Source organism: Emys orbicularis, chromosome 1 (assembly GCF_028017835.1).
Source record: "Emys orbicularis isolate rEmyOrb1 chromosome 1, rEmyOrb1.hap1, whole genome shotgun sequence".
In the NCBI taxonomy this organism is placed as follows: domain Eukaryota; kingdom Metazoa; phylum Chordata; order Testudines; family Emydidae; genus Emys; species Emys orbicularis.
In genome coordinates, this window is record NC_088683.1 from 371590874 (window position 1) to 371604519 (window position 13646).

Consider the following 13646-nt stretch of genomic DNA (forward strand, 5'->3'; position numbering starts at 1 on the left):
CTCCTGATATGGGACCTGTTCCAAACCCCTAATCATTTTAAAAAGCAACAGAGGGTCCTGTGGCACCTTTAAGACTAACAGAAGTATTGGGAGCATAAGCTTTCGTGGGTAAGAACCTCACTTCTTAGTTGCCCTTCTCTGAACCTTTTTTTGTGCCAGTATATTTTTTTTGAGATGAGGAGACCACATCTGTATACAGTATTCAAGATGTGGCCGTACCATCGATTTATACAGGAGCAATAATATATTCTCTGTCTTATTCTCTATCCCCTTAATTCACTTAAGGGACACAGGTTAGTGTTAAAATTTTAGTGTTTATTCTTAATTTGTTACTAACTCTGTGGAGAGAGAGACCCCATCAGGACTCCTGGCTGAGAAAGCCCTGGCTGGGATTATTTAGTTGGGATTGGTTCTGCTTTGAGCAGGGGATTGGACTAGATGACCTGCTGAAGTCCCTTCCAGCCCTGATATGATTCTGTGATACCTAGGATCTATGTCAGCTCGGGGAAGGGAGTGGGGTATAGTGGGTTACAGGAGGAGGCAGATACATCTGGGGTCTAAATTAGAAGATCAGAATGGCCATACCGGTTAAAACCAATGGTCCATGTCGCCCAGTAGCCTGTCTTCTGAGAGTGCCCAGTGCCAGGTGCTTCAGAGGGAATGAACAGAACAGGGCAATCAGGATATGATTCATGTGGAGCAGCTCAGCAGAAGAGGGAAGAAGCCCTGAGTCTGGGCTGTCTCAGCTTCAGCTGGCAGGAGTTCAAGCCTCCAAACCCAGTAGGAGCGGCTGAAGGAGGGGAAGAGGCCAGGCTGCCCCGGATGGAGTGGCAGAAGAATCTGTCAGTTCAGGCTGCCCCGAGCCCTAGCCACAGCCACAGAACAGAGGCGGGGGGAGAGAAGCTCTACTCATTTCTGTCCCCTCTATCTTACATACTGCAGCCAAAGAAGGGTTGTCTCATTTCCCTGGTTCTCAGATGAACCTCAGGGGGCTGTTTTTTTGTCTCCCCTCCTGGACCCTTTAGGGGCTGCTCACTTCCCTCCTCTCCCTTACCCTTTCTGGAAATATAGGCAGTTTCATGGCACCACTGGTATCGTCGCCGCACCGGTGGTCTGCTCCCTCTATGCTTATTTCCATGGGCTACAGGATCATAACAGGGGCCATGCCAGAGGATCATCATGGGTCCATGACATCGTCCCACACTGTTCTACGGGATGAGCTTCACCGTTTTCTGGTGGACACCCATGATTTCAAGGGTAATGTGAAGCTCCCTCTCCAGCGTTGGGGAAACTTCCATCTCGTCTTCTGGGCCACGAGGGCTGTTTTGGAGGAGTGGCGACCATCTCCCGAGATCCTGGGAACACATAGAAAGTCAGGGGAGCATACAGTAAATGCAGAAGACACTCTTATGCCTCAGAGTTGGACACTTTCTCCCTACGCCATGTCAGATTCTAACAGAACCAATTTCACCAACCCCTCCACCTTCATCCTACTCGGCATTCCTGGCTTGGAGGCAGCCCATATCTGGATCTCCATTCCCTTCTGTGCTATGTACGCCATAGCCATGTTGGGGAACTTCACCATCCTGTTCATCGTGAAGAGGGAGCCCAGCCTCCACGGGCCCATGTTCTATTTCCTCTGCATGCTGGCCCTCACCGACCTGGTCATGTCCACATCCACTGTACCCAAAATGCTGAGCATCTTCTGGTTCAATTCCAGGGAGATCAGTTTCAGTGCCTGCCTCACCCAAATGTATTTCGTTCACTCCCTCTCAGGGATGGAGTCTGGAATCCTCGTGGCCATGGCTTTTGATCACTACGTGGCCATCTGCAATCCCCTGAGACATTCCACCACCCTGACAAGCCCCGTGGTGGCCAAGATCGGCTTGGATGTGGTTCTGCGCAGTGGCATACTCGCATTACCCTATCCCTACTTGGCGTCACGGTGGCCATATTGCAGAACCAACATCATCTCCCACTTTTATTGTCGGCATATAGCTGTGGTGAAGCTGGCGTGCGCTGACATCCGCATCAGTACTTACTATGTCAAGTTTGATCTTCTCACTGTGATTGGAATGGATGCATTTTTTATCGCTGTGTCCTATTCTCTGATCCTCTGGGCCATCTTCCGCCTCCCCACAAAGGATGCCTGGCTGAAAACTTTTGGGACCTGCATCTCTCACGTTTGTGCCATCTTAGCTTTGTACATCCCAGATTTATTTTCCTCTCTCATGCTGCGGTTTGGCCACAATCTGCCACTGCATTTACTCATTCTCATTACCGGTGTGTACCACCTCGTTCCCCCTGTGCTGCACCCCATCATTTATGGGGTGAGGACCACGCAGATCCGGGTCAGGCTGCTCCAGCTCTTTGCTTATAAAAAGACCTAAATGTTTACAACTTGTGCTCTGGCTCTCAGACTGAGGTAGGTGCAGAACTGTCTGGTCCATGATGCTGGGGCCTCTTCCCTGAATCACTTACTGGACAGACAGAGACACATTAAACCCTTTCCTGTCCTTGCTGTGTTGTGTCAAAGTGATGAACTGGGGAATCAGTCTATGTGCACTACACTGGGTTGCCACCTTTCTAATTGCTGGTAGCTGGATCCCTGAAATTACAATTTTGCCTCATCTCTTCTGTCAAGCCTGAACCCTGCTGTGTGTCTTCTCCACAAGGTCCTGCCCCTGTCACTTGCTCCTGTCTTCCCCTCCCCTTGTCAGCCATGGCCCAGTCATCTCTAAAACCAATAGGTTCTCACATATTATGGCAAGTCACTTAAGGGGCACTGGTTAGTGTTAATATTTTAATGTTTATTCTTAATTTGTTACTAACTCTGTGGAGAGAGAGACCCCATCAGGACTCCTGGCTGACAAATCCCTGGCTGGGATGATTTAGTTGGGGATTGGTTCTGCTTTGAGGAGGGGTTTGGACTAGATGACCTCCTGAGGTCCCTTCCAACCCTGATATTCTATGATTCTATGATTCCTGGGATCTATCTCAGCTCTGGGAAGGGACTGAGGTATAGTGGGTTACAGTAGGGGGCAGATACATCTGGGGTATAAATAAGAAGATCAGAATGGCCATACCGGGTAAAACCAATGGTCCATGTCGCCCAGTAGCCTGTCTTCTGAGAGTGCCCAGTGCCAGGTGCTTCAGAGGGAATGAACAGAACAGGGCATTCAGGATATGATTCATGTGGAGCAGCTCGGCAGAAGAGGGAAGAAGCCCCAAGTCTGGGCAGTCTCAGCTTCAGCTGGCAGGAGTTCAAGCCTCCAAACCCAGTAGGAGCAGCTGAAGGAGGGGAAGAGGCCAGGCTGCCCCAGATGGAGTGGCAGAAGAATCTGTCAGTTCAGGCTGCCCCGAGCCCTAGCCACAGCCACAGAGCAGAGGCGGGGGGAGAGAAGCTCTACTCATTTCTGTCCCCTCTACCTTCCATACTGCTGCCAACCAGGGGTTGTCTCATTTCCCCGGTCCTTAGATGAACCTTAGGGGGTAGTCTTTATGTCTCCCCTCCCGGACCCTTTAGGGGCTGCTCACTTCCCTCCTCTCCCTTACCCTTTCTGGAGATATAGGCAGGTTTGCGGCACCACTGGTATAGTCGCCGCACCGGTGGTCTGCTCCCTCTATGCTCATATCCGTGGGCTACAGGATCATAACAGGGGCCCTGCCAGAGGATCATCATAGGTCCACGACATACGCCCACAGTGTTCTATGGGATGAGCTTCACCATTTTCTGGTGGCCACCCGCGATTTCAAGGGTAAGGTGAAGCTCCCTCTCCAGCGTTGGGGAGACTTCCATCTCATCTTCTGGGCCACGAGGGCTGTTTTGGAGGAGTGGCGGGGAATGGTGTAGACAATGGTGTAGAGAGGAGGGGTTTAGATTTATTAGAAACTGGGGAAACTTTTGGGATGGGGGAGCCTCTACAGGAAGGATGGGCTCCACCTAAACCAAAGTGGAACCAGGCTGCTGGCACTTAACATTAAAAGGCTTGCAGAGCAGTTTTTAAACTAAAAGATGGGGGAAAGCCAACTGCTGCAGCGGAGTACGTGGATCAGACAGAGACTTCTCTTAGAGGAGAGTCTATTGATAGAGATTCTGTAGGTTCTAGTCAGGAGGAGAGGATGGAAGAGGATAAACTATGGGCCAGATCAGATGAGAAACATTCACATAAAAAAGAATCGGACACATCAGAAAAGGGCAGAGAAATAAACAGGGACAAGTTTTTAAAGTGCTTCTACACAAATGCTAGAAGTGTAAATAATCAGATGGGTGAACTAGAGTGCCTTGTGTTAAAGGATCAGAGGGGTAGCCGTGTTAGTCTGAATCTGTAAAAAAATCTTGTGTTAAAGGAGGATATTGATATAATAGGCATCACAGAAACCTGGTGCAGTGGGGACAACCAATGGGACACAATCATTCCGGGGTACAAAATATATCGGAAGGACCAAACAAGTCTTGCAGGGGTGGGGGGTATAGCATTATATGTGAAAGAAAATGTAGAAACAAATGAAGTAAAAATCTTAAATGAATCCATAAGTTCCATACAATCTCTATGGATTGTAATTTCATTCTCTAATAAGAATATAACATTAGGAATCTATTATCGACCACCGGACCAGGAAAGTGATAGTGACGATGAAATGCTCAGGGAGATTAGAGCGGCTATCAAAATTAAGAACTCAATAATAGTGAGGGATTTCAATTATCCCTATATTGAGTGGGTACATGTCACCTCAGGACAAAATGCAGAGACAAAATTTCTGGATACTTTAAATGACTGCTTCTTGGAGCAGCTGGTACAGGAACCCACAAGGGGAAAGGCAAGTCTCAATTTAGTCCTGAGTGGAGCGCAGAAGCTGGTCCAAGAGGTAAGTATAACAGGACCGTTTGGAAATAGTGACCATAACATAATAACATTTAATATTCCTGTGGTGGGAAGAACACCTCAAAAGCCCAACACTGTGACATTTAATTTAAAAAAGGGGACCTATGAGGAGGTTAGTTAAGCAGAAATTAAAAGGTACAGTGACTAGAGTGAAATCCCTGCAAGCTGCATGGACACTTTTCAAAGACATCATAATAGAGGCCAAACGTAAATGTATACCCCAAACTAAAAACCACAGAACAAGAATTAAAAAAGAGCCACCCTGGCTTAACAACAATGTAAAAGAAGCAGAGAAAGATAAAAAGACACCTTTTAAAAATTGGAAGTCAAATCCTAGTGAGGTAAATAGAAAGGAGCATAAACACTGCCAAATTAAGTGTACAAATGTAATAAGAAAAGCCAAAAAGGAGTTTGAAGAACAGCTAACCAAAAACTCAAAACGTAATAACAAAATGTTTTTTAAGTACATCAGAAGCAGGAAGCCTGCTAAACAACCAGTGGGGCCCCTGGATGATCGAGATACAAAAGGAGCACTTAAAGATGATCAAGTCATTGTGGAGAAACTAAATAAATTCTTTCCTTCAGTCTTCACAGCTGAGGATGTTAGGGAGATTTCCAAAGCTGAGCCGTCCTTTATAGATGACAAATCTGTCACAGATTGAAGTGTCACTAGAGGTGGTTTGGAATTAATTAATAAACTTAACAGTAACAAGTCACCAGGACCAGATGGCATTCACCCAAGAGTTATGAAAGAACTTAAATGTTAAACTGCGGAACTATTAACTATGGTTTGTAACCTGTCCTTTAAATCGGGTTCTGTACCCAATGACTGGAAGATAGCTAATGTAACTCCAATATTTAAAAAGGGCTCTAGATGTGATCCCGGCAATTACAGACCGGTAAGTCTAACGTCAGTACCGGGCAAATTAGTTGAACCAATAGTAAAGAATAAAATTGTCAGACACATAAAAGAACATAACTTGTTGAGCAAAAGTCAACATGGTTTCTTGAAAGGGAAATTATGTTTTACTAATCTATTAGAGTTCTTTAAAGAGTGGTCAACAAACATGTGGACAAGGGGGATCCAGTGGACATAGTGTTCTTAGATTTCCAGAAAAGGAAAAAGGTCCCTCACCAAGGGCTCTTATGTAAATTAAGTTGTCATGGGATAAGAGGGAAGATCCTTTCATGATTTGAGAACTGGTTAAAAGACGGGAATAAAGGGTAGGAATAAATGGTAAATTTTCAAATGATACTAAACTGTTCAAGATAGTTAAGACCAAAGCAGAGTGTGAAGAACTTCAAAAACATCTCAGAAAACTAAGTGATTGGACAACAAAGTGGCAAATGAAATTTAATGTGGATAAATGTAAAGTAATGCACATTGGAAAAAATATCCCCAACTATACATACAATATGATGGGGGCTAATTTAGCTACTACTAATCAGGAGAGAGATCTTGACGTCATCGAAGATAGTTCTCTGAAGACATCCACCCAGTGTGCAGCGTCCGTCAAAAAAGCAAACAGGATGTTAGGAATCATTTAAAAAGGAATAGAGAATAAAATGGAGAATATCTTATTGCACTTATATAAATCCACGGTACTCCCACATCTTGAATACTGCATACAGATGTGCTATTCTCATCTCAAAAAAGATATACTGGCATAAGAAAAAGTTCAGAGAAGGGCAACTAAAATGATTAGGGGTTTGGAAAGGGTCCCATATGAGGAGAGATTAAAGAGGCTAGGACTTTTCAGCTTGGAAAAGAGGAGACTAAGGGGGGGTATGATAGAGGTATATACAATCATGAGTGATGTGGAGATAGTGAATAAGGAAAAGTTATTTACTTGTTGCCATAATATAAGAACTAGGGGCCACCAAATGAAATTAATGGGCAGCAATTTAAAAACAAATAAAAGGAAGTTCTTCTTCACACATCGCACAGTCAACCTTGCCTGAGGAGGTTGTGAAGGCTAGGACAATAAAAGGGTTTAAAAGAGAACTGGATAAATTCATGGAGGTTAAGTCCATTAATGGCTGTTAGCCAGGATGGGTAAGGAATGGTGTCCCTAGCCTCTGTTTGTCAGAGGGTGGTGATGGATGGCAGGAGAGAGATCATTGCCTGTTAGGTTCACTCCCTCTGGGGCACCTGTCATTGGCCACTGTCAGTAGACAGGATATTGGGCTGGATTGACCTTTGGCCTGACCCAGTACGGCCGTTCTTGTGTTCTGAAGTTCTTATTAACCGGGAGGCAGGACATCGTGGTCTACAGGTGGGCCCGCAACTCTGTGAAAAGCCTTTCAGGTGGGTCATTGATTGTTGCAAAGGGCTGGATGGGGATTTCCTGCCCACGAGGATCCTCCTCAGCCCTCAGAATGAACCCAACCATCTTTTCAACATTGAACACCAGAGGCTCTAGGGTGGGTCTCCACAGATGCCAGGTGATCTCCTTCCTTTGTGGTGTAGGTTACTCTGTGGTTTGCCTGCAGAAAACCCAGGTGGATCCAGCTGCTGAGACTAGTTGGCAGCTGGAGTGGTGGGACCAGGTATATTTTAGACATCTCAGTGCTCATTCTGCTTGGGTGGCCACTCTGCTGTCCCCCTATCTACAGCCTGAGATGCTGGGAGTTGCTGAGGTCATCCCAGGTTGACTGCTGCACCTCCAGACCTGTGTGGAGGGGCTGACATTGAATCTGTTCAATATCTACCTCCCAAATGCAGACCCGGAGTGGATGTGTTTCTATCAACAGGTGTCTGCCTTCCTCGGCACTTTGGATCCTCACGAGTGCCTGGGCCTTGTTGGGGATTTTAATACCATCTTTGAGGACCAGAATTGCACAGGGATTGAGAGCAGCCAGGCTGCTGAAGGCATCCTCGGAGAGCTCATCACTCCCTGCACGACCAGCACCCGTATGAGTATTCCACCTTTACCTATGTCCAGATGGAGTTCGATCAGTTGTGCTACTCCTGGTTGGACTGCATGTATGTATTTTGTTTCCATGTTGCCCGGGCCCACTCCTCCAGCATTTGACTGGCCCAGTTCTCGCCCACCATTTAGTGGCCATGATGGCCTCTCTCATCTCGGAGCTCACCCGTGGCTCTTCACCCTTCCGAACCCCCTGTAAATACTCCAAGAGTTGGGGCCACCTTATTGCTTACTGCTCGGGTTTTCCTTGAACGGGTCCTACAAGAGGGTGCTCCCCACCCACCCCTCACCCCAATGCCTCTGGAATTCTTGATTGGGCTCCTGCCCAAGAGTCCCTCCGGTTCCCTCCCTTTCATAACCCGAGCCAGCTGAACATCCTGCAGCTGGTTCACTTCTGAATTCCACCAAGGGAAAAACTTTACATGCTCATGCTCCAAATGCTTCACTTCCTCAGATACCCTGATACCAAGTGGCGGGACCTAGTACCACCTTCAGAGGGTGACGAACCCCGGTGGGCCACAAAGTACTCCACCCTGGTCACACAGCCCACTGGTGATATTGGTTGGTGGCTCCTTCATGGAGCTACATTGAGCACAGGCATGTACATGGCACAGTTCACCCCCAATCCAGATGCCTGCCCATTTTGTGTCACGAGGCAGACCCTGGCACACGCCTATCTAGAACGTGGAAGGTTGCAGCCCCTATTCCAACTCCTCCACAACTTCAACAGGAGGTTCTGTCTGCCCTTTTCCCCACACCTTTTCATATATGCTACCTGCTTTAGCTCAACATACAGGTTGTGGCCTGCAGGTCGCTTGTGTTAGAGGTGAAATATACTCTAATCTAAATGTGTAAAATTGTTAATAAAATAAATAATCAAACCCTAAGAAAATAAGAATTGTATAAGGAAATATATATAGGCACCAAGTAGGTTAGACTATAGGCTACCATAGCTGTAGGTTGCTAGTTGGTAATGGCCAGGGACTTTGTATTGACAGAGAAAGGGAGGCACATGTGTGTGGGGGTGACTTACAAAGGAAAGAGAGAGCTGGACCTAAATGCACCAGGAAAAAGAGAGAGAGAGAGAGATGAGACGAAACCCACTAGAACAGGGACTCCCTGTCTCTGCCATTTTGGGGAGCACTTTCCAAGGGAGATACAAACTCTCTCCCTGACCCCAAACACGCACTGTGTGTTCCAGAAACATTTCCTTCAGGGAAGACCGGCTGGATCAGTTCTGGAACGAGAGCACTTGGGGAAACACAGACGGCAGAGAAGCCACATTTCAGTGAAGAAAATAACTTGTGGCACTTTCCTGGCGTGGTCCATTCCCCTGCCACATCGGTGTAGCAACTTGAGGTTTGTTGTCACAGCCCTGCTCAAGCTCATACACCTGGACACTGACCAGTTAAGCGTGTTTGAGGCCCACATACAAGACCCATGTGCTTTTGAGTCACAGCACTATTCAGGCCCTGCCTCTGGCTCTGGGTTTCTAGGACCACTCTCGCAGTGCAGCTTCCATTGTATTTCCTTTCCATCATATTTCCTTTCCATCATGTCGCTTGATATCTGCCCGTACTGTCCTCTGGGGTTCTGTGCCTTGGGGAGAGCCAACAGCTGCAGGGGGCCCTTATACTGAACACTGTCCCCATATTTTCCACAGGAGTTCGTTCTGGAAGTTATCTCGCTGCTGAGGGTGACTTGGGAAGCAAGAAAGGGTCTTCTACTACAATATAGCTTCCGCCCTGGCCCATATGCAGCTTTTCTGTGTACAGCAATGCTCCCTCCGCTCCTCACAGCACAGTGGCGCGGACATGTTAGCCTTACTGAGACAAGGAGCACAGTAGCTCTGCCAATGAACCTGCGCACGCGGATTGCCCAGCTTCTGCATGAGAACTTTGAAGAGATCACTGAGGCCGATTACCGCCATGTGAGAGATCACATCAACACCCTATTCTGCATCTAGGCATGCATGCAGCCCTCACCCTCCTCGCCCCAAGAGCCTGTGCCCAACAACTTCCTTCCCAAAATAAAAGCCACTTACCGGGCACATCCTCTGGTGTTTGTTCTTCCCCAAGCACCATCCGCTGCGACTGGCTACCTTCCTCCTGGCTTGAAAACAGATCCTGGATCCTCCTCAGCACCCTTGCTTTCACTTTCCTCCTCCTCCTCCTTGTTGAACTTGGCTCTGAAGTGTCCATGGTGGTCTTCGGAGTGGAGGTGCCTCCAGAGTGGCAGTTTGCATCTCGTGCTTTGCGGTAGACATTCCGCCGCTCCTTCACTTTAACCATGCACTGCAGTGCGTCCTGGTCATGGCCCCTTTCCATCATGTCACTTGATATCTGCCCAAAGGTGTCGTAATTCTTATGGCTGGAGCGCAGCGGGCACTGGACAGCTTCCTCCCCCCAAACACTGATGAGGTCCAGCACCTCGCCATTACTCCATACTGGGGATCGCCTATCGCGTGGAGGTATGGCCACCTGGAAAGATTTGCTGAGATCATGCCACACTTTGCTGAGCAAACAGGAAGGGGATTTTGAAAATTCCCAGAGAATTTAAAGGGTGGGTCTGACGGCTGGTCTCCTTAGGGTAGGGCAGTAGAGTTCAAAGTGATGACCAGAGTGGCTAGAACAGGATTTCTCAGTATGAATCAGGAGGGTTCCCGACTTGTAACCTCCTCCTTGTGTTTCCTCCTGATATCCCACTTCCCCACTTACCTCTGGGCTTAGGTCCTCATCCCCTGCAAACCTAGTTTAAAGCCTTCCTCACTAGGTTAGCAAGCCTGCCTGCGAAGATGCTCTTCCTTCTCTTTGTTAGGGGGATCCCAACTCTTCCTAGGAATCCTTCTTCTCAGAACAACATCCCAGAGTCAAAGTATCCAAAGCCCTCTCTCCGACACCACCTGCATAACCACGTATTCACCTCCAGAATTTGACAGTCCCTACCTGGGCCTTTTCCTTCAACACAGAGGATGGATGAGAACACGACTTGTGCCTCAAACACTTTTATCCTTCTTCCCAGAGCCACGTAGTCTGCAGTGATCTGCTCAAGATAATTCTTGGCAGTACCATTGGTGCCCACATGGAGAAGTAGGAAGGGGTAGCGGTCTGAGGTCTTGATCAGTCTTAGCAAACACTCTGTCACATCCTGGATTCTAGCTCCAGGCAAGCAGCACACTTCTCGGGCTGCACATTTCTCTATACATAGTGCAAAACAGCACACTTCTCTATACATAATGGATAGAGCCCCAGGACGTGCTTCAGGGTGTCAAATCAATGCAGTGTGTGTCATTCTACGGCCCTGATTAGGGCCTTTTGGTAGCAGTACACTAGGTATAATAAATAATAATCTTCATTCAATGCATGTAGAGGTTGTGGTTCAGAGTGAGGAAGTTACTCTGGTCACCCAGTGAAAAAGATCACCCAGCGAATCCATGGCAGAGCTGGGACTCTTTGCTCCCAGCTCACTAGTCTCTGCTGATGCTTTATCTCTAGTTCATGGACTGGGGCCAAATCCTCAGATGCTGTAAGTGGGTGCAGCCCCATGGAAATCAGGGGAAATTCCCTCACTAGAGAAATAAAGGGAGAGAGAACATTACACCTCTGTGCTGCTGCATGGACCATACGAGCCAGGACTGAGAGACACTAAGCAATGGATTGGCAGCTAGGGAATCATGGGCGATGTTCCTGGCTCAAGACACTTCCCCTTCTGGTGCCTTAGTTTTCCCATCTGTAAAAGGGGGATACCTCCTGGAAGTAGTGAGCAATAGTCTGTAAAGCACCTATCTATGGTTTCCATGTGACACCGTGTCTCAGTGTGACAAAGCAGAGAATGCCAAATTCACGACAATCAGCTGAGAAATACGGCAGACTCAGCCCAGAATGCTGGTTATTCTATCATTAGATTATACCAAGTCAGTAACAAATGTAAACTTCTGTCTCACCACACTGGTTAACTAGAAGCCAAAAATACAGTCTCCTTGGGCATCCCAGCCCTTGGCTCACCACTCGAACACCGGGCACCATGATGAGCAGCTAGTGAAACCCAATTTCACCACATTTAGAGTCCTTCTATTCTCAAGAGATCAGCCACTTGGACAGGCCTATATATGACTCAGATCATCAGTCCTTGTTCAGAGCTTACCTTTTGAAAAGCCAGTCCAGAGAAATGAAGACAAGATGGAGATGTATCAGGGGTCCTTCCATATCTTCTCCTCCTTGCATGGAATTTTACCATCCCAAACAAAGCCCAGAGTCCATGTGGCTGGTAAATTATGGTCCCAAATTGGAGTGCAGGGTCACACGAGCATACCACGTATCCTTACATGCTTTGATGACAGAGAAGAACAGCCATTGATCATATTCTTAGAGAGGTGTATTGCTTCTTTGGCCCATTGTGAGAGGTAAGTGTCCTTGATGGTCCATCAAAACATAGCTGTGTGGCCTTATCTACCAGAGGGGTGCTACCCAGGAACACAACACATGTGTTTGATAAAAGTCCATGGCCAATATTCAATATTTCACACAGAAAGATGATTTATAAATTAGGACAGAAAATATTATATTGCTTCCATATAAAACCATGCTACGCCCACATCTTTAATATTGAATGCTCCGTGACAATCTGGCTGGTGATAGGGTGCTGGGCCGTCTTCCCTGAAGCACTTACCAGATATACAGAAAGCCTTTAAACTCTTTCCTGACCTCACTGTGCTGTGTCAGCATGACAAGCTGGGGAACTGGTCTATGAACAATATAATAGGCTGCCACCTTTCTAACTGCTGCTAACTGGACGCCCAAAAACCAGCCCCTTGCCTCACCTCTTTTGCCAAGACTCCACTCCTGTTTTGCCTCTTCTCCCCCAAGTACCTGCCCCTGCCACTTGCTCCTTTCTTTGACTTCCCCATCACTTGCTAGATTATTTCCATGTCCTCCCCTCACCCCAAGCTGCAAGAGAGACATTTCAGTTTTTGATAGGGGTTGCAACTTTAACAGTGAGAAAAGTGGCTACTTAGATTATTGAAACCTTCATTTTTTGGCAGAAGCACTGTATCTAATTCCTACATAAAAGAAGGAAAATTTATTAAATATGAGACACCCTCAGCCCTAATACTAACATGTCCTGAAATCCTTAGACAAATCACTTAAAGGACACTGGTTAGGTATAAAATTTTAATGTATATTCTTATTTTGTTACTACCTCCATGGAGAGAGGGACCCAGTCAGGACTCCTGGGTTCTATGTCAGCTCTGGAAGGTGAGTTGGTTCAAGTGGGGGGCAGATAAATCTTGGGACTACATAAGAACATTGGAATGCAGATATTGGGTACAAACAATAGTTCATCTAGCCCAGTATCCTGTTTGCCAAGAATGGCCAATATCATGTGCCTCAGAGGGAATGAACAGAACATGGAAATCATCAAGCGATTCATGTCGCCCACACCCAGATTCTGGCAAACAAAGGCTAGAAACATCATCCCTGCCCATCTTCACTAATAGCCACTGAAGGACCTTATCTAGCCCTTATTGGAACCCTGTTACAATTTTGGCCTTCACAACATCCTCTGGCCCAGAGTTGCGCAGATTGACTGTAAAGAAATGCTTTCTTTTTTTTTGTTACAAAACTGCTGCCTATTAATTTCATTGGGTGACCCCCAGTTCTTCTGTTACATGAAGGAGTAAATAACAATTCCTTATTCTTTTTTTCCAAACCATGCATGATTTTACATACCTCATATCCCACCTTTGTCATCTCTTTTCCAAGCTGAAAAGTCCCAGACTTTTAAATTTCTCCTCATATGGAATGTGTTCCACAATCCTTATAATTTTGGT

At 46.8% G+C, this 13646-nt stretch overlaps 1 protein-coding gene across 1 annotated transcript; it reads left to right on the forward strand.

Annotated features, from left to right (window-relative positions):
- The first annotated feature begins 1442 nt into the window (after positions 1 to 1442).
- Positions 1443 to 2390, forward strand: LOC135875207 (olfactory receptor 51E1-like). The gene has a single exon (XM_065400203.1). The coding sequence runs from the start codon at positions 1443 to 1445 to the stop codon at positions 2388 to 2390; it is 948 nt and encodes a 315-aa protein (XP_065256275.1).
- Positions 2391 to 13646: the final 11256 nt, after the last annotated feature.

Coding starts and splice junctions, on each gene's coding strand:
- LOC135875207 (XM_065400203.1), top strand. CDS start 1,443: ATGTCAGATTCTAACAGAACCAATTTCACCAACCCCTCCACCTTCATC.